Source organism: Quercus suber, unplaced genomic scaffold (genome assembly GCF_002906115.3).
Source record: "Quercus suber isolate HL8 unplaced genomic scaffold, Cork oak 2.0 scaffold_70, whole genome shotgun sequence".
NCBI classification, from domain to species: domain Eukaryota; kingdom Viridiplantae; phylum Streptophyta; class Magnoliopsida; order Fagales; family Fagaceae; genus Quercus; species Quercus suber.
The window spans coordinates 1,443,019-1,469,439 of NW_027069535.1; the positions used below are offsets into that span (position 1 = coordinate 1,443,019).

The following is a 26,421-nucleotide window of genomic DNA, read 5'->3' on the forward strand; positions in this document are numbered from 1 at the left end:
TCTTTCCCTTTCTCCACTATCCTATACAGTACCAACAATTCCATGAATTCAAAGTTTTTTTTTTTTAAACGATAAACAATTTTATATAAAATAAAAATAAAAATAAAAATAAAAATAAAAAGAAGCGTGTTTATCGGAAATGAAAATGAAAAAGATTTTTTTTTTTCCCTCAATGGGTAGTGACCTTTGACCGTTTCTTGGCCTCGCTATAGAGCACCACACCCATAATTGTAACCGCGAAGCCCGTTATTCCCATAACGTTAACGGGGTTCTTGAATATCAAAACGGACACAACTGCCGCAACAGCTGCTTTAGCATTCCCCAAAACCTGTAACGTCAAAGCACTCGTGTGCTTGGTCACCAAGAAGTTGGTCAAATTCACCAAATACGCCACCGTGGCATTCCCAATCAGAAGGAAAACTATAAAACGGTCCCCACGCGCCTTCTCGAGCGTAACCGCCGCCACGTTTCCCTCAATGTAGAGCGTGAACGGTAACAGAATTAGCGCGGCCATTGGGGCCATATATAAGAGAAGGTTCATCGAATGTAGCTTTTCGGCTTCGGAGGTTAACAGAATCCCTTGAACTACGGACTTCAAAGCGCGTCCAGCTGTGGACCCCACGCAGATTAAGAAGCCGAATAGGTGAAAGAGAGGCTCACTGTTGCTGGCTACGACGATTCCGAAAACGACAGGTAGGAGAGCGAGGTAGACCTCCCCGGTCTCCTTCTTGCACGTGATGATGAAGGCAAAGACGGCGGTGAAGAACGGCGTCGTTGCGCCGATCGCTTGGTTGAACGACACCGGGAGGTAGCGCAGCGACGTGTTGCCGCAGACGACGGAGAAGCAGAAAATGGCGGAGAGTGCGAGGATCTTGAAGAACTGCCGTTTGGAGTGGATGTGTTGGAGCGGCACGATTTCGAGGAAGTTGATCGAGGCGTAGCTGTAGGCGGCGCAGGCGATCATGTGGAGCATGGTGAGGAAGATCGGGTACTTGAAGCCGTAGAAGCTGAGGAGGTACTTGTTGAGGAGGAGAACTCCGATGTTGGATAAGTACCACGACGCTATGATCAGAGCCGTCGTTACCGTCGGCGAGAAGTAGGATCCGCCGGTGTAGGCGTTGTTGTTCCGTACGTCGCCCGGCGGAGTCGCCGGAATGTCGAGGACTTGGTCGTTCGCCGTTGTGTCGAGTCTCGGGTTGCTCATTCGCCGCGTCGTCCATGTCTGTGCCTCCACCATTGCCGAAAGGACAAAATGGTAATTAATCTTCCAACTTTGCCCCTTCCTTTGCGTGAGAGATAAAGAGAGGGAATGGTGGCTTAGATCTGAGGGAGTGGGGGAGATGGGGATAACATAGATAACGAATGTGTGTGGATCTAATCGGAGGGTGGAGATTTAGATTTGGAGTGGAGGAGTAGTGGGAGCCGTTGGATTAGGATGGGGCATGGATGGAATAAACAAATATATAGGGAAGCGAGCTGAAGGTAGAGAGCTTAAGTTAGAGTGTCGGTGTTGGAAGATGAATCCTTTTGTTGAAGTACTACGTTCTGACTAGGAATTTTTACCCTTAATTTAATTTTTTTTACTGATAGTAAAAAAATACACTGTACAGCGCATGGTCTACACGTGTGGGTGTTGACTGTAGTAGCCAATGGGATGAGAGAGTAAAATCTGGGCTTTGAAAAGTTTTGTTTTTTGATTGGTTTATTATTACCAGAATCTGGGTGGAATCTGATTTGGAGGTTAAGACTTGAGACTAGAGGGAATCAAAAACAGTATGACTCAGAAAATCTTGGAAAGATTTTAATGGGAATTAGATTTGGAAATATCTTTGCTAGTATGACTTTTAGGTTGAACCATGTTATGTATGACCCCGTGGGCTTTCTTTGATCCGCAAGTCATTTTTTGATCCGCAACTCTCGACATTAAAATTATGGTAAAAGATCTCGAAAATCTTTAAACTTAGCAACTCTTTCTATAAGTTTATAATGCATAATTTTTTTATTTTCAGAATTAGAAATATGAGAATGAGATCCATCCATATGGGTTTCCATTTAAGGTGGTAGCGTAATTGAGTACATACGGAACGGAAGGATGTCGTCTTCAATCCCTTTCTCTAGTTTGATAGTAGTGATTAATATATTATGAAGTTGCTGTCACATCCTTGAATCATGTTCGCATCTCACAACACAAATCAAGGGCCTAATTGTTTTTTTATTAATAAATTAAGCAAAAGAAGAGGAAACACCACCTTCTCCCTTCTTAATAAAAGTTAGGAACAGAAGAGACTGGGATGTTTCCCCTAAAATTTCAAAAAGAAGCCCACTTTGATAAAGGGTGAGGAAGAAAGTTGGAAGGTCTTACTTATGTGATTTACACTTCAAAAAGAGACTGAATTCGAAACATATATAATTCATTCTGCAGTAAGATAAATTGACCAATATAATCTATGTAGAGGAGAGGAGGAGCATCTAATTGGTTAAAGAAGACTGTCTTTATTAGCCTGTTAAAGCATCCCAGCCGGCCTTGGAAATGTCAAAACATTTGGCATTTAGGTCCAAAATATGCTCAGCAGTCGGAAGGCTAAAAGTGGGAAAGTGCAAATTTTTTTGGCACAGTGTTACAATGCCATCTTACATGTAGGATGGCACTGTAGCACTATGCCAAAAATAATATTAATATTTTATTCATACTTTTCTCTCTTATCTCTCATCTCTCTCTGTCTTTCTCTATCTCTCACTCCCTTTCCTCTCTTTCTTAGATACTACATGGCGTTGAGCATCATGCACCAAATCTAAACTCACACTTTCTCAGATACGAACTCAGCTGAGACAATTGGGATGGTGAGCGCAGCGTCTGTGTGGAAATCTCTGGTGTCGAGTCTCTGACGCAAGGTCCAAAAACCAAAAGTAGATTTTGGTCCATCGCCGCCGTTGAGTCCGTGCAGATCGCCGGTGCTTGGAGCGACATGAGCCAATCTCTCAATGGCGTGCAGAGCCTTCGCAATGGAGCCAATCTCTCTGTGGAATGCTGAAATTATTGAAACAAAATGACTGGAAATTAGAAAGTGAGAGTTTAGCAGCAACATGTGCTCTTGCGTTACATTCTCTCTTGACCCAACTAAAAGAACAAATAAAAAAAAGACTCTTTTAGACTAAGAATGCTACTAATGGTGTTGCTGATAGACCAATCTGGGGTGGTTGGTGAGAAGGATAAAGGATCAAAAAACAATTTTTCACATCTCCCACAATGAAAATGTGGGGCCAATTTTCATCCTTAGCAAGCTAGACGACCCAAAGTATGGTTATTGCTTCTGATCTAAGGGGGAGCATGTAGGAATAGTTCTTGCCCAAATCTTCTAGACTTCACCTCTGTAGTCCCTAGCAACAACAACAATTGCATTGCTATTCTTGGTTGTGGCAGCATCAATGTTAAGCTTTATGCGTCCAAGGGAAGGTGCGTGCCACTTGGAAGAGTGAACAACAATGTTGCATGAGGGGTGAGTAGCTGATGGTGCTTATTGAGAGAACTTTGCAATGCTTTGATGCAGGGGCGGAGCCAGAGGGGGGGCGAGAGGGGGCACCTGCCCCCCTGACTCCACCTAAAATGTCCATTATACATGCTTATGTAAAGTTGATTTAGCTCCTGACAGAATATAAAAACAAAGAAATAGTTTCGCTAAACCAATAGTACATGATATGAAATAAATAATAAAATAACAAATCTTCCAATTGAAAAAGTCTAGAGACACAACAAAATCTCACAATATTTTCACACTATTCTTATTTTTAGTTGAAATGAATTTCAGAATAATTTATTTTATTTTATTTTGACCAATGATGTACTAATACCTTAATTTATTGTAAAAATATTGTGAGATTTTATAGTATTACTAAAACAATTCCTCCCACTTTAAACAAGCTGACACAAAATAAATGCCACCAAACAAAACTTGTTAAAGCTGTTTACACTTTTGACCAATTATAACTCTTTTTATCTTTTTCTTTTTTCACTTATCTAATAATAATGTCTTGTATGGTACTAAAACATTAAAATGTCCATTACTTTTTTATAATTCATCTCTTCCATTTTCATAGTTTCAAAATTTGAGTCTCTACCATAAATCCAAAATTTTTAATAATTAAAAGAATTGAGAAAAGTTGAAATTTATTTTCTCAATTTATTTTGAGGAATCAAATTAGATTTCTAAACTTTATGTATATAGATTAATCTCTTACTTTGATGATTGATTGTCAATTAATAACTATGAATTAGATGTTTTACAATTGTTTAATTTTAACAAGCTTTGTATGACAATTATTGTTTGTTTATAATTTCATTATTAATATCAATTAATAATTTTAGGTTATTTTTTTATTATTGTCTTTTGATCTTGCCCCCCCTAAACTAAAATCCTAGCTCCGCCACTGCTTTGATGTATATGTTTGATGGAGGCATGAATATCCACTATCCCACCCGTGGTGCACTATGTGATTTCTTACCCGCCAAATTTTATCAAGGATTACAGCCATATTAATAGTAATGAGCCATTGGTTTTCTGATGGGCATAAGCTTTTGGCGGGTCAATGAGCAATTTGATGATATCTACACTAGTGGAGTAGGATGGTCATCTGGTTCAAAACCCTAGTAGAATATCACAAGACTCTAGCTGTTGGACATTTAAGGAATAGAAGGACTCTAGATTCGGCTTCTTGGTGGCACAGGGCACACAATGGATTATGATTGGGTATTTTCCTCTGAAGGTTTTCAGTGGTGGGAAGGGTGGTTGCTCCGATTCTCCATAAAGGCACATTTACTCTTTCAGGGGCCTTGATTTTCCATAATTTCTTCCAAACAATGTTTGAGCTTGTGAGGCTATGGTATTGCTCATAGTAGTGCTTGCTAGTACAGCAAGTCACACAATATCTACAATCTAAGAACTATAGGACAAAACTCAAAAACTAGAGAGAATAGTGGAGAGAAAGAGATGTACTATTTTTCATGAGTTTCACAAATGAGGCTACTACACCCTTTTGTAATCCACTTAAATGTAACTTATATTTACGTGAGAGTTAATCCAATTAAATGTGGCCAACCAAAGGTCATGCCACTAAGGAGTAATTAAAATTATTTTATTTTCCTATTTGGTCCATAGAATTTCAAAATTTTGACACAAGTTCAAAATAAATTCACATGTTTATGAATTAGATGACCCAATGAAATAGTTTTATATGATTTATACAATATACACACATATATTTCACAATACATGAGAATCGTTACTACACCCAATGACACTTATAGCCATACACAAAAAAATATGTCACAATTAGTAGAAGTTGTGTAACAAAATTTAATAAAACCTACAATCATTCAAGAAAAATTACTTCAAGATGGTCCAAAATATTCTTACACAGAGAAAATCATGCCAACTAAATTTTAGGGCAAATTTGTGTTTTGACTTGTTGGATCAATTGGTCAGACCCATACCCAACTTGTGTCAATGGGTTAAGTTTTGGGTCGACCATTGTTACAGATACATGGGGTTACAAATTTATTTACCCAGATTCACATAATTTTCTTTCGTGTTTGAGTGAGTTGATGAGTTTGAGTCCAGTTTTATAAATTTTATGCACAGGTATACTACTAATTAAAATAAAATTATAAACAATGTTATTAGGAGTAAGCCAATGAGGCCCTTGTTTGAAGTCTAACAAACTTAGATATTATATTTGGTTGAGATATTGGAAAATACAGGAAATAAAAGATCGTTATTTTTTCTTTCTCCGATGTTTAGTAAAAAGAATAGAATAAGGGAAGATAAAATAATAAATAAAAAAATTGTATACAACTTTACTAATTTGTTTGGGAGAAAGAAGCGAAAAAAAAAATAATATTTTGTTTTAATTACCATTATAGCCTTATTATATAAGAAATTATGCTAAAGATTTATAAAATTTTATTACAACAAAATATATATATATATATATTGAATTTAATAATTGGGAAATGAGGATTTAACCTCATGAACATCTTCATTAAAAATACTAGAGAGTTCCCATTAAAGTACAAAGTTCTTGACACGATAGTATCTTATATTAACAAATGAATATTAAGATCAAACAAGGTACAAATTGTAATTGTGTTACAAACTTTTTTCTCTCCCACGTAGGAGTCCTTCTCTTTCATCTTCCCCAGTCGAGCTTTCTCTCCCTTTTGTTTGCAGCAATGGTTTTTTCTAGAGAGTTCATCTCTTTTTTCCTCCCAACACTACCATGGACCACACGGTGGTGGAGGGTTTGTCAAATCTACATCTCACAAAAGAGGAAGAAGAGGAAATCTCCATCAAGACAAGATGCAAGTTAGATCTCTTGGAGGAATGTTCTCTCATCCTATTCGGTCGTCTATTGGCGGACATAAACTAGAACTCCAGAGCACGTTAAGGATGGTGTGGAAAATGGGTTCAGATTTACAGATCGTGGATGTGGGAAATAGTATTATGCAGTTCAAGTTCAGATCAGAGTACCAAATGAAATGGGTGGAGCAAAACGGGCTATGGAATTTCGATAATAATTTGTTGCTACTATGCAGGTGGCGAAGGGGGCTCTCAGCCACAAACATAAATTTTAGCCATTCTCCGTTTTGGGTCCAAATTTGAGGGCTTCCCTTTGAACTCATGTCAGGTGAAGTGGGGAAAGAGCTTGGGAATAACATAAGGAAGTTCATTGAAGTAGACCAACGAGCAAGACAGTCGGACCAAGCAAGATTTATGAGAATCAGAGTGGATCTCCAACTTGAAAAACCTCTTAGAAGAGGGGGCAAAATTGCAAGTGTGGAAGGTGAAAAATTTTGGGTGAATTTTAGATATGAAAGGCTTCCAACCTTTTGCTTTCGGTGTGGGAGGCTGGGTCATGATGAGAAGCATTATAAAGAGCCCCCAAATCAACAAAACCCTAAGCAATATGGTGACTGGATCAGAGCTAAAGGAAATGTAAAAATGGGAGTGGAGGAATCACAGTCAACCAGCAGCGGTGACCGCAACGAAGGTAGTGAGGACCGATATGAAGGGTTTACCGCCGCTGCAACGAAGCTCTCCTTGGCTTCTGTATCCGACGGCGGTGATGGGCTAACAGGTAGCACAGGTGATCGAAAAAATCTGGGTTCAAAAAATTTTGAATGTAATGAGGTCAACGTGGGAGATAGAAAGCAGAGTGTCACACCTGCCCACTTAGATCCGATGGAACAAGCCACTGTTGGTGTGTTGGATGCACATGACTTGACTAAGCTCTCCCCATCTGATTTTTCACGTGATGTGCTGGGGAAATTGGTTACTGATGATGCACTTTCTCTAGTGGGCCAGCAAGCCCAAATAGAAAAACAAGACATGGAAGTTAATAGCCCAATCAAACTCTCAGTAGACCAAATGGAAAAAGAAGGCAACTTAGAGGTCACGGGCTAGGAGTCAGATGGGAAAATAAAAGCAAAAGCCTAGTGGAAAAGAATGGCACGGGAGAAAGGGAAAAATAAAAGCCTAGGTAAGGATGTCCAATTTTTAAGTAGTGGTTCTAAGAGAGTGGGCAAATTAATTTTTGAAGAGGGGAAGCCAGAAACTCCAAAGAAGAAGCAACGGCTAGCAACTATAAGGGACTAACCCAAAACTGATGAGAGATCAGCGGTGGTTGCAAGGCAGCACCGCCGGGAGCCATGAATCCCATAAGTTGGAACTGTTGGGGACTTGGGAACCCTCGGTCAGTTCAAGCGTTGCACGATATGGTGCGACGATGGAATCCTAAAGTAGTGTTTTTAATGGAGACTAAAGCAAAAAATAGGAGAATGGAAAGAATGAAAAATAGAATTGGGCTGGTAAATGGTCTCATTATTCCCTGTGTAGGCAGAAAAGGGGGCTTAGCTATGTTGTGGGCTAGAGAGATTGACCTGGAAATTAAGAGTTACTCTCCAAATCACATAGATGCAGTAATCAATGACACAGAGAAGAGCCTCAAATGGAGATTGACAGGTTTTTACGGCCACCCAGAGACACACCGAAGGTACAAATCCTGGCACTTATTAGCTTTCCTGAATAATCAATTACATCTCCCTTGGTTATGTTTTGGAGATTTTAATGAAATATTATCTAATTCTGAAAAACAAGGGGGGGCCATCCGATCTCAACAACAAATGGATGGGTTTATGAGGGTAGTTGACTACTATGCTTTTCAGGATTTAGGCTACTGTGGCTCTGATTTTACCTGGTGTAATATGCAAGGGGGGGAAAACAGAATATATTTAAGACTAGATAGAGCCTTTGCCAACCTGGAATGGATTGAAAAATTTGGGGGTGTTAAAGCTCATCATCCGGTTGATTCGACTTCTGACCACTGTGCTCTGCTTATTTTTGAACCAACTATCTAACGCCAAAACCGTACTAAGCGGTTTCATTTTGAGGCGATGTGGACGAAGAATGCAGAATGCAAAACCATTATTGAAAACTCATGGGGGATGGATTTCAATCTTAGCACCCTGGAAGGAGTTATGTCTAACCTAAGTGGCTGTGCTGTGGAGCTAACAAAATGGAGTTCAAAAGTGTTTGGCCAGATACCAAAAAAGATACAGGAAAAAGAAACGCTTTGAACTCCTTGACCTTACAAGATAAGGAAGGGTCACTGTGCATGAAGATCAATTACCTAAGACGGGAAATCAATGACCTCCTTGATGATGAGGAGATCTACTGGGGTCAAAAAGCAAAAGCACATTGGCTCAAAGAAGGTGACAAGAATACCAGTTTCTTCCATGCCCATGCCTCTGAGAGACGCAAGCAGAATACCATATTGGGGATTTGGGATAATCAAGGCTGCTGGTGTGAGGAAAAGGACAGCATTGCTCAAGCTACCATTGGCTATTTTGAAAGCATTTATACGTCGGCTTCCTCATCGGGGATTGAGGAGGTGATAGATGCCATTCCTACTCGGGTGTTTGAAGAAATGAATGATGGCCTAAACAGGAACTTCACTAGGGAGGAGGTTGCCATTGCTCTAAAACAAATCCACCCCACAAAAGCACCTAGACCTGATGGTATGTCTGCTATTTTCTATCAAAAATATTGGAGTATTGTGGGTTGTAGCATCACTAATATGGTTTTAAATGTGCTTAACAATAATAATTTGTCTATGGCATGTCTTAACAAAACCAACATTGCACTCATCCCTAAAGTATATAACCCCAAAAAAATGACTGACTTTCGATCCATAAGCCTATGTAATGTAGTTTACAAACTCATATCTAAAACGATTGCCAATAGATTCAAGGCCATTCTTCCTTACATTATTTCTGAGAATCAAAGTGCTTTCATCTCTGATAGGCTAATTACTGACAATGTTCTTGTGTCTTTTAAGTTAATGCACTTTCTAAATCACAAAAATGCAGGGGGGATAGATATATGGCTGCCAAACTTGATATGAGTAAGGCCTTTGACAGGGTCAAGTGGTGCTTCATAAAAGGGGTCATGGAAAAATTGGGGTTTAGCTCAAAATAGATTGACCTTGTTATGAGGTGCATTTCTTCGGTCTCATACTTAGTCATCATAAATGGGGCCACCTGTGGTAACATCATCCCTTCCCGTGGGCTTCAACAAGGGGACCCCCTCTCCCCAACCCTTTTTCTCATATGTATTGAAAGGCTTTCTGCTCTCATTAATAGAGCCGCCCGAAATCAGCTTCTAACAGGCATATCTATTAGCAGTGGTTGCCCAAGAGTCACACCTCCTCTTTGCAAACGACAGCATCCTTTTCTGCAAAGCTAGTGTGAGGGAAAGTCAGGAATTAAAGCATATACTCCAAAAATATGAGGAAGCCTCGGGTCAGAAAATAAATATGAAAAAGTCCTCAATTTTATTCAGTCCCAATACAACACAGGAAGCTAAGGATGAGATTCTGAATACCCTTGGCCCAATGCAAGATACTAGACATACAAGGTATCTGGGCCTCCCATCCTTTATTGGGAAATCGAAGAAGCAAGTGTTTGCTATCTTAAATGAGAGAATTGGGCAGAAGCTTGCTAGCTGGAAGGAAAAACTTTTATCTTTGGGTGGGAAAGACGTCTTCATCAAGTCGGTCGCTCAGGCAATGCCCACATACTTGCTTCCTCCTCCCCCAAAGCCTATGTGAAGAATTCGAAAGCATGATGAGGCACTTATGGTGGGGTCAAAAGCAGAAAAAAGCTAAAATGTGTTAGGTTAGTTGGAAAACAATGTGCAAATAGAAAGCTTGTGGTGGTATGGGCTTCTGGAACCTACAGGCCTTCAACAAGGCAATGCTTGCAAAGCAACTTTGGAGAATCCTCCAAAACCCTAACTCTCTAGTGGCAAGGGTCCTTAAAACTAGATACTTCCCTACCGGAGATATTCTAAATGCACAGCTTGGTAACTCCCCATCTTACTCTTGGAGAAGCATTCATAGTAGTCTTGAAGTATTACGGTTGGGCACCCGGTGGAGAGTGGGTAAGGGGAAACTAATCCATATTTGGGACGACTAATGGTTGCCAACCCTATCAACCTACAAGGTCATTTCACCTCTTAATGACATCCTATAAGTTCCTATGGTTTCTTCCCTCCTTGATCCAACAACAAGGTGGGGGAAAGTGAACACTACAAGGGATACCTTCCTCCCTTTTGAAGCGGAAACAATCCTGAAAATACCCTTAAGCCATGACCTCCCTAAAGACAAGATAATTTGGATTAGGAATAAAAGTGGGGTTGTCACCATCAAAAGTGCCTATCATTTAGCTTACAACTTGCTGGAGTTAAGTGTGAGTGAGGAATGCTCAAATGGTGACCCTTGCAAACCGGTTTGGAGAAAGCTTTGGCACCTTAAGCTTCCAGCAAAAATCAAAATTTTTGCTTAGAGAGCATGTGTCAACGATTTACCCACGATGGAGGTTATAAACCATAGGGGGATCTCTTAATCAAAGACTTGCCCGGTGTGTAGAACTGAAGCTGAAAACTTAGACCATGCCCTTCTTCATTGTGCCCTTTCATCTTCGGTCTGGTGTCTATGGCCTGAGAACCCACTGAGCACCCATGGTATTAAAAAAACTTTACTTGACTCTGTAATTTCTATCTTTTCTCATGCAACACCCTAAGACTTGGAGCTTTTCTTTTCTACTGCTTGTTCCATTTGGCATAACAGAAATAAGATTGTTCATGAGGGCTGTGGACTTCTTCCAAATCAGGTATGGCAGCTTGCTAAAAACAGCGTTGATGACTTTGCTTGCTCTGCCATATGGGATCCTAGCCAGTCCAGAGCACCCCCAACCAGCTAGGTTCCTCCTCCCCCTGGGATTCATAAAATTAATGTTGATGGGGCTTCATCTGATTTGGAAAACTCCTCAAGTGTGGGTGTTGTCGTTAGAGATTGTTTGGGTCAAGTTGTGGTTGCTCTTTCTAAGCCCCTTCATGTTTGTTACTCAGCTGAGCTCACAAAAATTATGGCCGTGGAGTAGGGTATTCTTTTTGCTCAGGAACTCTAGCTTCCTCGGAGCATCATTGAGTCAAATTCCTTGAATGCCATTCAAGCTTTCCAAGAAAAAGACATAGGCAGCAGCTTTGGGCATATTATTTAGAGTGTCCTCCTGGCTACTGAATCTTTTGAGACTTGTCTCTTCAAACACTTGAGCAGAAACTTCAACGTGGTGGCACATGAACTTGCTCAAAATGCCAGAAGAACTAGAACTCAGCAGACCTAGAAAGGTGTTACTCCTCCATTTGTAGCCCCTTTTCTTCATTCGGATATGTTGTAATGTGCTGTTCCTGCCCTGCTGTGCAGGCTACCTCTGTAAACTCTTCTAATTTGGTTTAATGACAATTCATTCCCATTTCAAAAAAAAAAATTGTAATTGTGTTTCCTTTCTTTATTTTTCCTTCAACTTGTGAGTGACTTTGGTTGAGCTTTTTGAAAAAGTGCTTTTTGATAAAAGTGGAATTTTCAAAAAGTGTATAATGAAAAAGTGTTTTTTTCAAAAACTAAGTGTTTGGTAAAAATTGTTAAAAAGTGTTTTTTGAAAAAGCTAAGTGTTTGGCTAACACTTATAAAAGTGGCAGTTTGAGTGGTAAATTACCAAAAAGAACAATGTATATGTAAAGTATTGTGAAAATACTTTCTAATTTTTTTTTTAATAAAACTTTCTAATTTTTTTTTTCTCACCAATATTAACTAATAATAACCTATCACTTAAGATTTATTGTGAAAATATTGTGATTGCATTTCTCAATTTTAATTTCTCATTCTTTATTTTATTTTTCCCTTATTTCTTTACTTTTTTTTTTTCATCCATATTTCCTTTTTTTTTTTCACCTCTTTTTTTCTCCTCCACACACGTACCCTTCTAATTATTATTATTTTTTCCTTTCTTTCCCCTTTTTCCCTACCCGAACACTCCAAAACATTCCACTTTTCTTTTCTTTTTTTCTTTATTCTTTCTTTCCCTTTTCATCTTCCCCCAGAACGTTCCCCTTTTTATCTTTTTTTTTTCTTTTTTTTCCTACCACCTCCAGAACGTTCCCACTTTTCTTTTTCTTTTTCCTTTTTCCTTATTTCCCCTTTTTCCCTACCACTTCCTCCAGAAAATTCCAATTGCCGCATAGCTCTCTCTCTTTTTTTTTTTTTTGACAGTTCAAAAGCTACAAGGAAGAGAGAAGATCCCTTAAGTCTCTACCACCATTGGGTTTGTATTTGATTTTGGGTTTGGGTTATGGGTTTTTAGTTGATGGTTTAATTTTGAGTTGATTTTCTGTGGATTTTGGGTTTGATTTTGAGTTGATTTTGTTTTGGGTTAATTTTGAGTTGGGTTTAGGATGAGTTTTCTAATAGGGTTTGAGTTGATTTTAAGTTGTTTTGTGTTGATTTTGAATTATTTTTGGTTTGGTTTTGTTGATTTTGTGTTTGGATTATCAAATGTTGAAATGGGTTTTGTTAGTTTTGTTGATTGTGGTGGTAGACCGGTGATAGTTGGGTGGTGTTGTGTTTGTAGCAGCACAATGAGGGCAGAGCAGAGAGAAGAGATGAGAGTAATGAGGATCCTTTATTGAAGGGTAATTTGGTAATTCCCCAACTCACCTCAACGAATATATCAAAACAAACATGGACTTCTGACAAAATGGACCTGAAGAGCTCCTTTCATTCCTTGAGCGTTCTCTTCACAAGTATAAAACACAACTTATTCCAAAAAGTTGCGTTTTATACTAACCAAACAGACTTTTTTAGTTGGCTTTTTTCAAAACGTGCTTTTTGGGTGGAAAAGTTAAAACAAACGGGCACTAATTATATGGGTACGGGTGAAAAATGGCAGTCATCCTTGACTCCATTTTTCATTTTGTACCAAATGAATGAAAATTTCAATCTCTCTATTTTCCTACTGTTTCTATCATCTCTAAAATCCCCCAACCAAACAGACACTACATAACCGTTATCTTCAACCACTTCTTTTCATTTTTTGGGTTTGTTGAAAGTGGATTAGGCTTTTGGGTTTATGGGTCCGTTTGGATAGCACTTATTGTTGCTGAAAGTTGATAAAAACTGATTGTTGCTGAAAACATTGTAGCAAAATAATTTTTAAATGTGTGAATAGTATTGTGGGACCCACTTTTAATATTAAATATTGCATGAACAGTACGTGAACAATACACGTACAGTATACGCACAGTAATTTTGTCCCCCAAAGTCAACAGCTGCGGCTGAAAAAAAAAAAAAAAAAAAAAAGAAAAAACGCAGAAAGGAAACGCGCCGTGCCTCTGTATCCAAACCCTCACTATAACTGATTTATGTCCCACTATAAAGAATCTTCCATGAATAGAAAAATCAACAAATGTCAAAGAAGAAGAAGAGGGCATGGACCCAGCGTTCCTGCTCAGGTGGGTAAGTCTTAGCATTTCCTTATTGACGAATAATTGCTCATTTCAAGCCCAACGGGCCCTATTTCCCCACTCCTGTCCCATTGAAAGCCTATTTGTTTACCTAATCTTCAATGTTGCAACTATACAAAGAGGTGCGAAAATGCAGTAGTTGAAACCCTTGGTTCAAATTGTGGTCCGTAGAGCCCAGAAAATTTATAACCGGGGCCATCGCTCTCGCTAGGCTCAGTTTTGGACTACAATTTCTTTTTTCTTTTTTTGGGTCGTGGACTTGGAGGTTCTAGAAGCTAGACCATGAAGTAAGTTACTCAAATCCAGCTGATGTCTCTCCGGTTCTAGAGCATCAAGGCCTGACGCAACTTGATGCTAGCTCAAGTGCTGACGTCATATTGAAATTTGAGGTTGTCGAATTAGAGGATTGAGTGAATTGATTTTTTTTTTTCCGCTAAATTTGAGCGAATTGATTGAGTCATTAAAGTTCATTCTCCGTTGAATTAAAAGGTAAGATTGCTTTGGCATAAAAATGGTTAGGTTAAACTATTTTTACACGTTTTTTTTATATAATTTTTTTAAAGAAAAAGATTGGAATTGTTTTGAAATCAACCCCTTTAAAAACTCCAATAAAAAAATTCTGTATAAAAAACTTGTAATTTACACACTCGTTACAATAAATATTACTTTTAATACTTTAGATGAGTTAATAGTGAAAAATAACAGTGAGAGTCTCGTTGTTATTTTTCACTATAAACTCACCTAAAATAATAAAAATAACAATATGTCAATTTCGTTATAATAAGTCTCATTTTGAGACATATTATAACGAAATTGACATATTGACATCGTTATAATAGTTGATGATTTCAATTGTAAATTTTAAAAATTGAAATAACGGTTTACAAGCAAACCATAATTTTGAAGAAGGTTTAAAGTGTAGTTTAACCGAACAGTTATTAGAATTCGAAGTGTAACACAATTGACTTACGTGAATGCCTCATTAACCAGAGACAAGTGACTTGAATTTCACCATCCCTCCGGGCTGCAGCCCATAGCTGGACTGAACTCGTTGAAAAATTAGAAGAGATATCTCAATTTAACCGAATGCTTCCTGGGCTCACATTGTCATTCACAACTATGCAAATCAATGCCGATGTATTAGGCTGCTTAACACTAGTTACACTATCGAATATAAATAAGATGATTAAATCTCTTGTCTTTTTCTTTTCTTTTTTTTGTTTTTTCTAAATTATTAATTTTTTTTTTAAATGTTTTTAAACTATACATGCCAATATGCCATTGCCAACGTCTTAGTCCTACTTTAACTCTTTTTTTTTTTTTTTGGGGTAACTTTTGATAAAAAATGGAAAAAGAGAATAATGGTGAGAATTTATTACCGAAACAAAAGTAAGAACTAAGCTGCAACTTAGATTTGACATGATAAAAAGTTTGTTCATGTTTATTTACTTATGAACAAACTAAGATTAACCTTTAATTTAAGGTCTGTTTAATAAACAAACCAAATCTAAAAAGAAGAAAAAAAATTGTTCGTGAGCAAGTTGTTTATAGGACTTGACAAAAAGATAAGTCAAGCTTAGGCTGGTTTATAGGCCTTGGTGATGGGCTTGATTTGGATTTGAAAAATAAACTCATATCTTAATAAGCCTTTGATTAATTAGAAATTGGAACCAATATGTTCAAACCAAATGGGCTTGATTATATGCTTAATATGGATATAATAATGTAATTTTTTTTGAACTTGAACATGTTATATTTATTGTCGAGCTAAACATCCAATACTCACAAAATTCGCCTAGTTTATAGCACACAGAAGTGACAAAAATTTTAATTTTTTTTTTTTTTTTTTATAAATACCATAAAATTTGAACTAGGGCTTTTGCTCAATAGAATTTTCAAACATATAAAAAGATTAGATAAAACAAAAACCAAAAATTAATAAGCAACAAACATTCTTGTCCCAAGGCCAAAGCTGATTAAAGGTGGAGCCCATGAGTTTTTTCATCCCTTCGCTAAATAACGTTACAGTACCTATGTCAAAATTGTTTCATCTAACTGAAACAATTCACCGACCAAGCACCCCCCCCCCCCCCCCCCCCCCCCCCGGTTGAGAAAACATGTAAACCCCAAACTAAATTTTGGAATACACGGACCTACCCAAAAAAGGCACTTCTCAATACTTACAGAGCAATGTTTTCTGAGTACCTACCTCCATGAATAACACTCTCAGGAGAGAACCCCAATCTTGGAGAGAAACTACTGCTGCTGCTGCTGCTGCTGCCACTGCTATTCACAGAGAGTGAAATAGAGAGGTTGGTGTTTGAGCTAGAAGCATCCCAAGTCGTAGGTTGAGCAGGTTCCACAAGCTTTCTTGAACGCTGACGGCCTCTTTGCATGTGCCTCTCACAGTACTTTTTATGTGGAACAACTTCCTTGCTACACCTCCATTTCTTCCCATCTGTTCTTCTACATCTCCCAGCCTCTGGATCAGGATCCATGCCCATTCTATGGTCCCAAGACAAGGGGCTAGGCCCCAGAACTGGGGGCAAAGAACATTTTAACAAAAATAAATAAACAAATAAACCAACCCAATTCAAATCTCATGGACATTAAGCAAATTGAAGAATATTAGAGATATTGAAACTTAAAAAATCCCATGTAGAATGCCATCAATGAGACAGAAGGGTGATGATTTGAGGTACTTACAGCTAGTGTAGCCTAGAGGCACCCCATCATTGAGACCACCAAATACGTTAGCAACACTCTTCCATATAGGGAGAAGAAGATGATGTGGCACTGGAAGCCCAGCTTCGATGTACTTGTAAATGAGTGCTTGAAGCTGCAACTCCTGCAGCTGAAAAATGGTGAAAACACGCGATTTTGTGCTGTGTCCAGACCCACGTCCAAGCTCAAGATTAAGCCCAACTGGAGTTGAGCCATCAGCTCCGTTTGATCCAAATCCAATGGTATTCATGTCCCAAGAATTATCACAACTAGTTGGTCCAATCCCTACTGTTAAGACAAAAAAAAAATAGTGATTAAAATTTAACAATCAAACAAAAAGCATCAGAATAATTGCACAATTGTGATGGAATACTGAGAATGAGTACCTGTATTTGTGAAACGAGCAATCTTAGGAGGTGGGGTTCGGTGCTCCATTTTAAGCTCAGAGCATCAAGATGGATGGTCAAAGTAACTGAGCAAAAGTAACTGCAGGGATAAAGTCTGAACTCTGAAGCACAGTGTAAACAGACCATATAGATCTCAGTTCCCAAGTCAGAGAGATTGGCACAGCCCGTGGGATGGACGACCAAAAGAGAATTATTATATAAACATAAAAATATGTTTCCAAAACGACAAGGTAGCTCTGACACCACACGTACCTGTTGTCCTCTTTGCCCACCTATGACCTATCCCACCCCACTCCACCACAACTGTTGCGAGTGGAGTAATTGACAATCACCTTGGATTATCACTGTACTTCTTTTACCTTTCTAGTTCTGAACAGAAAAGTATTTACCCCAACATCCATGTGAATCTATCATAACAGTACTGTTTTTATTTGTTGTTATTTTTACAATATATAATTTTAATAATTCTACCAAAAAATTATTTAATAAACTATTTTTAAAAAATTGTGTGATTGATAGTAATACAACTATTTAACAATTTTATATTATAAATTACAGTAATGGTAATCACTAAATTGAAGCATCTTCAACGTGACCTTTATTTCCCATCGTCAGAATATTCATGGCAGTATTTTGTAAAATAGAATAAGATCTACATTTTGCCTAATTAACTCTCAAAATCTTTTGCATCAATTTATATATCATTGTTGAAAAATATATTTGTATATTTGTGCTAAAAAACTTTTCAAATATAAACAATTATTTTAGCTTTGCAAATAAATATTTTAATAGTTTTTTTTTTTCTTTTGGTTTCATTATTAAAAGAGGAAGAAAGGTAAAAGATTTGGAATAATAAAATAATATTGTAATAAAATAGTGCTAAAAAAAAAGATAATGATGTTTAAAAAGTTTGTATATAAAATAGAAATGTTAAATTACAAATTAAACCCTTAAAATTTAGAGATATTTGAATTTTACATCTTAAAATTTCAGAATTTGGACTTAGTCTTCTAAAATTTGAAAGTATTTAAATTTTACACCCTAAAGTTTGAGAATTTAAATTTTATATCTAAATGTCCTATTCTGTTTGCATTAGCATTCATTTAATCCACATTTTTTTTAAGTGCTATATAGATTTTTTAAGCTTGTTTAGTTCATCTGCTGAAATAATGTCACATCATTTTTACTATACTATATTATTTTAAATTATCCAACTTTTTAGGCTACAAAGATGATGTGAAAAATTAAGTTTCAAGGGATTAAATTTAAATGTTCAAAAATTTTATAAGATAAAATTTGAAATTTGAAATTTGAAATTTAAAGATATAAAATCGAAAGTTCAAACACCTTTAAAATATAATTTGCAATTTAATTTATTAAAAAAATAGGTTCTTTTTCTTAATTCTTACGTTTATTATCCTTATGAAAAAAAGGGAAAAAAAAGGTATAAATCTAGATTTATTCTTCCCACAAAAAGACATAGAAAGTGATGATGGTTGAGGGGATTCACATCAGGTGCAATTCCTAGGGTATTGTACCTGGTGCAATAGTTTATTAAAGGCTGAGATTGAAAGTTGAAAAAGCAACTTTCAATCTCAGCCATTAAATAAAATATATTAAAAAAGAGTAAAAAAATTAAAATTAAAAAGTGAAAAAAGTTAAAAAAATTATGAAGAAAATTGAGGTATTGCACCAAGTGCAATACCCTAAGTATTGCACCTGATGCTGATCCTGGTTGAGGTGAGAGTGGTAAGACTGCAACTGCTGAGACTGTCAGAAATTGCAGAAGCTGCCGCAGAAGCAAGCGCGTTGATCAGAATTTCCAGGTCTTGAAGTGAAGTAGGGTTGCAATATTATATTTATATTTATATTTATATAGGAGCTGAATGATGTCATTGTCTGACAAAGAGCTTTTGTCTTGGCCTCGCTTCCGTCTCCCACTTGTGCAGTTTAATCTGAAGCGCATCCAGACCGCGTGTATTATTATATTGTCTGGAAGACATGAAATTCCGTAAGATTCACGTGAGCCATGACCACCATGATAAGCAAGTTGTGAAGACACAGGTCGAATTATTCTTATTACCAAAAAAAAAGGTCGAATTATACTAGGAGACCGTTTGGCCTCAGCGTTTACGATTTGTGTTTGCGTTTTTTCTTTTTTTTTTTCTTTTTTTTTTTGCTTTCAGCCGTATAAATTTACCTTTTCAACTGTAAATATACTGTTTACGGTACTGTGCGGCTACTGTTCAATGAACAGTATCTGCACTTGTTGACTTTTGTTAATGAACAGTACATTTGTGCACTGTTCACAGATCCACAATTTTCACTTTTCAGCAACTTTTTCATTAAAAATGGGTCCCACGATACTATTCACACATTTAAAAATTATTTTGCTACAGTGTTTTCAGTTTTCAGTTTTCAATTTTCAGTTTTCAGCTGCATCCAAACGGGCCCTAGTTCATTTATATTATGGTGGCATGCGACATGTCGCAGACACCTGCACTTGTTTACTTTGGTTGCCGAGTTGGACATCAACTATAACTGCAAGTCGTGGAGCACTACTTTTGGACAAAACTTATGCTCTATTTGTTTTAGCAATAACATTTTCTAAAAAATAAGTCATTTTTCAGAAAATTATTTTCTATAAAACTATCTAATTTTTTTATATTTTGTAGCAACCTTAAATGAGTTGAAAAAAAATCTCTAACTTTGCTTTTTTTGGGTTGCTGTGAAATAGAGTTGTTTTCTAAAAAGTATTAGTGAAAAACAATCTTTAAAAATAAACCATATTATTTATATTGATTAAAGATAGTTTTCCTTTGACTCATTTATTTTAATGCTACCAAATACTAGAAAATATGAAAAACTATCTTTACATAATGTTTTTCTTCAAAGAGCGTTAATGCATTTTTAAATTCAATTGAGGAACTTAAAAATAGCTTAAGTTTTATTCCTAATCTTTTTACGATAACTATACTTTCCCAGGACATGTGTTGCATTGTGATTGGATTAAGTTGTTTAAGTGGAGGTATTTATTCTCTTTAGGGGTGGTAATTTTTATCCATATTCATGAATCCACCAATTATCCATCTAATTTCGATAAGTTTTAACTCAACTCATTTGAATATTTACGTTAAATGGGTAAAAACCCATTAGGTTGTAATTAATTACGTGGATCTTAACGAATAAACTCACTAAACCCATCTAAAATTTAAATAAACAACAGAAAATCTAAAATTATAGAAAATAACCCAAATATCCCTAAAACTTAAAAAATAACCAAAATATCTCATGAAACCTAAGAAAATGACCAAAATACCCCAAAACCTTAAAATTACCAAAATACTCCCAAGACTTAAAAATGACCAAAATACCCCTCCCCCTAAAAAAACCTCAAAATTACCCAAATACACGCTAAACTTAAAAAAATGACCAAAATACTCCTGAAACCTACAAAATTACCAAAATATCCTCGAAACCTAAAAATTACCAAAATACCCCTAAAACCTAAAAGATGGCCGAAATACCTCCGAAACCTATAAAATGACCAAAATATCCCCAAAACCTAAAAAATACCAAAACAATCCCTAAACCTAAAAATGACTGAAATACTCTCGAAACCTATAAAATAACCAAAATACCCTTTTAACCTAAAAATTACCAAAGTACTCCATAAACCTAAAAAATGACCGAAATACCCCCTGAAACCTATAAAATTACCAAAAATACCCACTAAAACCTATAAAATTACCAAAATACTCTCAAAAGTCAATGAAAATACGTATTTAATTTAATGAATTTGTATCATTTAATGAGTTAGCATTAGAGTTCTAATTCTAATAACAACATATTTTAGTATTTTCTATTTTTTTAACAAAAAACTATCTTTTTAATTTCAACTAATCAAACATGTTTTTTATTTCAAAAATACAAGAAATTTTTTTTTCTTTATATTCCCAAAAACAAGTTTTTGAAAATAGAAAACAAAAACTCTTACCAAACATAACCTAACCAAAATACCCCCAAAACGTAAAAAAAAATGACCGAAATACCCCCCAAAATCTAAAAATTACCAAAATACTCCGTAAACCTAAAAAATGACTGAAATACTCTTACAACCTATAAAATAACTAAAATACCCCTAAAACATAAAAATTACCAAAATTACCCCCTAAACCTAAAAGATCATTGAAATACCTCCGAAACCTATAAATTGACTAAAATACCCCCAAAACCTAAAAATTACAAAAATACCTCCTAAACCTAAAAAATGACTGAAATACTCCTGAAACTTATAAAATGACCAAAACCCTTGAACCCTAAAAAATACCAAAATATCCCCTAAACTTAAAAGATGACCAAAACACCTTCGAAACATATAAAATGACCAAAATACCCCTATAACCAAAAAAAATTACCAAAACACCCCCCTTAAACCTAACAAATGACCAAAATACCACTGAAACCTAGCAAATTACCAAAATATCCCCTAAACCTAAAAAATGACTGAAATACCTGGGCAACCTAAAAATTATCAAAATACCCCCCAAAATCTAAAAAATGTCCGAAATACCCCTGAAACTTAAAAATGATTGAAATACCCCTAAACCTAAAATGTTCGAAATACCCCCAAAACCTAGAAAATTACCGAAATACCCCCAAAACCTATAAAATGACCAAAATAACCTGAAACCAAAAAAAATTACCGAAGTACCCCCAAAACCTAATAATTACCAAAATACCTTTGAAACTTAGGAATTTATCAAAATAGCACCAAAAACTAAAAATTACCAAAATACTCCTAAAACCTAAAAGATGATAGAAATGCCCTTGTAACATAAAAAAAATGACTGAAATGCCCTTAGAATCTAAACAATGAACAAAATAACCTCGAAACCTAAAAAATTACCGAAATTTTCTCGAAACCTATAAAATGACTGAAATACTCTTAGAACCTTTAATTTGTCGAAAATATGCTCGTAACATCCAAAATACACCAAACCTCTATTTTGGTAATTTTAGATGTTTCAAGTGTATTTGGGTCATTTTACAAGTTTAGGGGTATTTTGGTCATTTTTTAGCTTTTAGGGGGTATTTCGGTCATTTTATAGGTTTTAGAGGGTATTTTGGTCATTTCTTAGGTTTAGGGGGTATTTTGATTATTTTTTAGGTTTCGGAGGTATTTTAGTCATTTTTTAGGTTTTAGAGGTATTTCGGTCATTTTCTAGGTTTGAGGGGTATTTTATTAATTTTTAGGTTTTGGGCCAATTTTAGTAATTTTATAGGTTTCAAGGGTATTTCGGTCATTTTTTAGGTTTTGGGGGTATTTTGGTAATTTTATAGGTTTTGAGAGTATTTTGGTCATTTTTAGGTTTTATGGGGTATTTTGGTCATTTTTTAGATTTTGAGTGTATTTTGGTCATTTTTAGGTTTCAAGGGATATTTTAGTCATTTTTTAGGTTTTTGAGGGTATTTTGGTCATCTTTTAGATTTCGGGGGGTATTTCGGTCATTTTAGAGGTTTCAGGGGGTGTTTTGGTCATTTTTAGGTTTATGGGGGATTTTGGTAACTTTTTAGGTTTCAGGTGTATTTTGGTCATTTTTAAGTTTCAGGGAGTATTTTGGTCATCTTTTAGGTTTCAGAGGTATTTCGATCATTTTTAGGTTTTGGAGATATTTCTGTCATTTTTTAAGTTTATGGGGTATTTTGTTAGTTTTTAGGTTTTGCGGTCTTTTGGTCATTTTTTAGATTTCGGGGATATTTTGTCATTTTAGAAGTTCTAAAGGGGGGGGGGGGGGAGGGGGGGGGGGGGGAATTTTTCTCATTTGAGAGATTTTGGTCATTTTAGTGATTTTTGAGCATATTTGGTGATTTTAGAGATATCGGAAGTATTTTGGTCATTTTAGTGGTTTTTGAGCATATTTGATGATTTTAGAGATATCGGGGGTATTTTGGTCATTTTTGAGGTTTAATGGGTATTTTGCTCATGTTAGAGATTTTGGTGATATTTTGATCATTTTAGTGGTTTTTGAGCATATTTGGTGATTTTAAAGATATCAGGGGTATTTTGGTCATTTTAAAGGTTTTATGGCTATTTTGCTCATTTTAGAAATTTTAGCAATATTTTGCTCATTTTAGAGATTTTGGGGATAATTTTAGATGTTCAAGAGTGGTTATTTTGGAACTATAGGGCTATTTGGGTCACTTTAGGTATTTTGAGGTTATTTTGGTAATTTTGGAGGCCAATCGTATTTAAGTAGTTTTAGAGGTATGTAGGTCATATATATATATATATATATATTGGTTAAAAGGAAATATCATTCAACTAGGCCAAAATGGCTAAATTAGTGGTAGTAAGCCTACAAAAGCTCTCCCCATTAGCATCAAAATACACAAAAGAAGAAATCACATCAGATGGGGAGATATCCAAGATCACAAAATCCTCTTGCATTACACATCCCTTCTTAGCCAGCGCATCCGCGACTCTAATGACTTCACGAAACGTATGTTGCACTATGCAGTGAGGAAACCTGCTCATAAGCAACCTACAATCTAGGTTTTTATGTTTCAAACTAGCTTCTATTTGTTTTCATGTTTTTTTTTTTTAAGATGTCTTGGGTTTTAATCTATTCTGTATCACTATTAAGTCAATATTTACAAATTACTTTAGACACAATTTTTTATTCAATAATTCCAAACTTTGTCACAGTGATTCTGAAATTGCATAAACACCAGGAAATGATTTTTAAAAAAATTGATTTGTCAAATTAATAATTACTTTTAAATAAAAGTAGAGCTTTTTGTTTTTTCTAAGTGTTTAATATTTTAGGAATTTTCAATGGTCCTTCTTAAATCTTTAAATTGGTACACGACTTTTATTTATTTTTTTTGATTGAATATTTTTGTTGATATAATGGTTTAAGAGAGATTCTGGGTTGTTGGTTTTGTTATTTGCAATGCAGAGTCAGGTGTGGTGACCCAGTAGGCTTCTTTGGATGGTTGGACTTGGATTTTGCCATTAAGGATGTTTTGATATGCCATGTAATCATTTTGGTTTTTTATTCCCTTAATCTGTAATGTCATTTTGGTTTTTTTTATTTTTTTATTTTGGAACTTTGACATATTATTGAATTTGATGGTATGGAGGGTGGAGCCTTTTGGACTAGTAATTTTATTTTGAAGGAATGAAAGAATTATTTGAATTGTTATTACTTGATTTATGGTTGAATTATAAATTTAGATATGTGAAAGTTGATAATAGGTAATTCAGGTAGTATAATTAACAGGTTGTTCGGGTCATAATCAAACAAGTTGTTAACAGATTATTTTTGTCGACCTTAACATGCATGACCTACTAATTAAACGGGTTAAACGTGTCGTGTTGGGTTACCCGTTTAATAAATAGGTCGTGTTAGGGTTGAAGAGTTTTGACCTGTTTATTAAATAGGTTGGGTTAGTGTTAACCCATATAACATAATACTTAGAGCTTAACTCGACACGAACCCGACACGTGAACATGAATTGCCACCCCTAGTTTTATCATATCTTCAGAATGGAGTTACATTGTACGAAGCAGAAGTAATGCAAATCGGACTAGGGTGAGGTGGGGGCATTTTGATATCTCTAATTAGATAGCTCAATCATTGATGAGATAGAGATGAGAAAGAAAAAAAAGAATAAAAAAGAAAAAAAAGGAAGGGGGAACCAGTGAAAGCACTGAGAGAAGAAAAGACAAGTATATATACATAACACTCAGGACAAGATGAGTGTGTGCAGGCAAAACCCATTCCAGCTCCATGGGAAAAAAATCATGAGATGCATAGCAAAACGCTGAAACAGGACAAGTCAAGTCTAGAGCAATATTGATAATTTTTGGTATACCTATCGACAATCTCATAGTATGCATTGCTTATGAACTAGATTGGTGAGTGTTTTATTGTTTATAAATGTTTGGCAAAAATAAGATTATACCCTTTAAGTTTGGTCAATTGTTATTTTGGCCATGCAAGTTTCATTTTTGTTATTTTGGTCATGTAAGTTCACATTTGTTGTTATTGTCATTTCTTTCTCCACTTTGTTAAAAAAGTTTTGCATTAAGAATGACTAATATTGATAGCAAATGTGAATTTATAGGACCAAAATGACAATTTACCGAGCTTAAAAGGTGTAAAAAGGTGTAATGTGTAAAAAGGTGTATTATGTATTCTCTTCTTTTTATTTTTTATTTTATTTATTTATTAATTTTAATTGTTTTTTAGTGTTAATATTTTTTTAATAGTTAACCAGAGTCATGGATGAAATGACTAATGGTGACAACAAATATAAACTTATTGGACCAAAAATAACAATTGACTAAACTTAAAGGGTGTAATTTTTGTTTTATCCTAAATGTTTTCTTTGTAGGGCTATAAATGAATTAAGTTGTTCATAAACAATTTGTGCTTACCTCAATAAAAAGCTAATTCATAATTTTTTGTTTATAAACAAGTCAACTTTAAGTTTTAGTTTTAGGCTTGTTTAATAAACCAATCAAGTCAAAGCATAAAAAATTCATAAAGTGTCTTGTGAACATTAGGATCTAATAAAAACAAGTCAAGTTTAGGATTGTTTATGGGTTTGGTAATAGAACTTGATATGAGCTTGAAAAATAGACATATATCTTGCCAAGCCATTTATTAATTGGGAGTTAGGATCACTCGTCCAAAATAAATGGACTTGATAATGTATTTATGTTGGATCTCAAGCTCAAGGGCTTGATATTGAGCATGGACTTAGCTTGACTAATGAATTAAGCCGAGCTTAAAATTTTAGTCTTTTTGACAAGATTGAGTTCAAACATTGTTTGTAGTGTATTTCGTTGAAGATGTTGACTTTGGACACTCATATCTTTAAATTTTGATATTTAGAGCACTCGCATCATATTGTGTATAATAAAAAAGGTGAAAAATTTATACATTTTTGTTTAAAAATGACTCACATTAGTGAGTATATAATTGTATAAATTTACAAATTTGCTATAATATTTATGCAAATTTACACTGATACTATTTATTTTGTATTTAGTTTTTGTTCTTTTTTAAGTATAGAGGAAGAGATGAGAGTGAATGATGATTTTTTTTAAAAAAATATTAAATATTTTTAATATATACATGAAAAGAAGGAAGAAATTTTTTAAAGTAAATGATGATTGTCATGTAAACTGTAAAGAAAGAAAAATAATTAAAAAATAAAAAATTTGAATTAATTGTAGTATAAAATATATATTTTATGTAAATGACAGTAAATGTAAGTATAAAATAGATAATTCTACTTATCAAAAAAAAAAAAAAAAAAAAAAAGAAGAAGATAATTCTAGGGTTGTTTTATATTTTTACATG

General features: G+C 35.3%; 2 protein-coding genes across 3 annotated transcripts; both read right to left on the bottom strand.

Annotated features, from left to right (window-relative positions):
• Positions 1 to 43: 43 nt before the first annotated feature.
• LOC112029568 (probable sugar phosphate/phosphate translocator At1g12500) lies at positions 44 to 1,789 on the bottom strand. The gene has a single exon (XM_024062254.2). It carries the CDS (start codon positions 1,235 to 1,237, stop codon positions 170 to 172), a length of 1,068 nt encoding a protein of 355 aa, XP_023918022.1. The 5' UTR covers positions 1,238 to 1,789; the 3' UTR covers positions 44 to 169.
• A 14,016-nt stretch (positions 1,790 to 15,805) lies between these two features.
• Positions 15,806 to 17,209, bottom strand: LOC112029564 (growth-regulating factor 10). Of its 2 annotated transcripts, none has more exons than XM_024062250.2 (3): positions 17,024 to 17,209; positions 16,620 to 16,922; positions 15,806 to 16,452 (listed from the first exon to the last, which is right to left on the bottom strand). In XM_024062250.2, exons 1-3 carry the CDS (start codon positions 17,070 to 17,072, stop codon positions 16,094 to 16,096), a joined length of 711 nt encoding a protein of 236 aa, XP_023918018.1. In that variant the 5' UTR covers positions 17,073 to 17,209; the 3' UTR covers positions 15,806 to 16,093. The 2 variants fall into 2 exon arrangements, with proteins under 2 accessions (XP_023918018.1, XP_023918017.1); XM_024062249.2 differs by having other exon boundaries at positions 16,620 to 16,925.
• Positions 17,210 to 26,421: the final 9,212 nt, after the last annotated feature.

Excerpts from the sequence above, each read along its gene's own strand:
- LOC112029568 (XM_024062254.2), bottom strand. The coding sequence starts at position 1,237 with ATGGTGGAGGCACAGACATGGACGACGCGGCGAATGAGCAACCCGAGA.
- LOC112029564 (XM_024062249.2), bottom strand. The coding sequence starts at position 17,072 with ATGGAGCACCGAACCCCACCTCCTAAGATTGCTCGTTTCACAAATACA. Across the intron at positions 16,926-17,023 it reads TGCTCGTTTCACAAATACAG|TAGGGATTGGACCAACTAGT; the intron begins GTACTCATTCTC and ends TTGTCTTAACAG. Across the intron at positions 16,453-16,619 it reads GCCTCTAGGCTACACTAGCT|TTCTGGGGCCTAGCCCCTTG; the intron begins GTAAGTACCTCA and ends CTTTGCCCCCAG.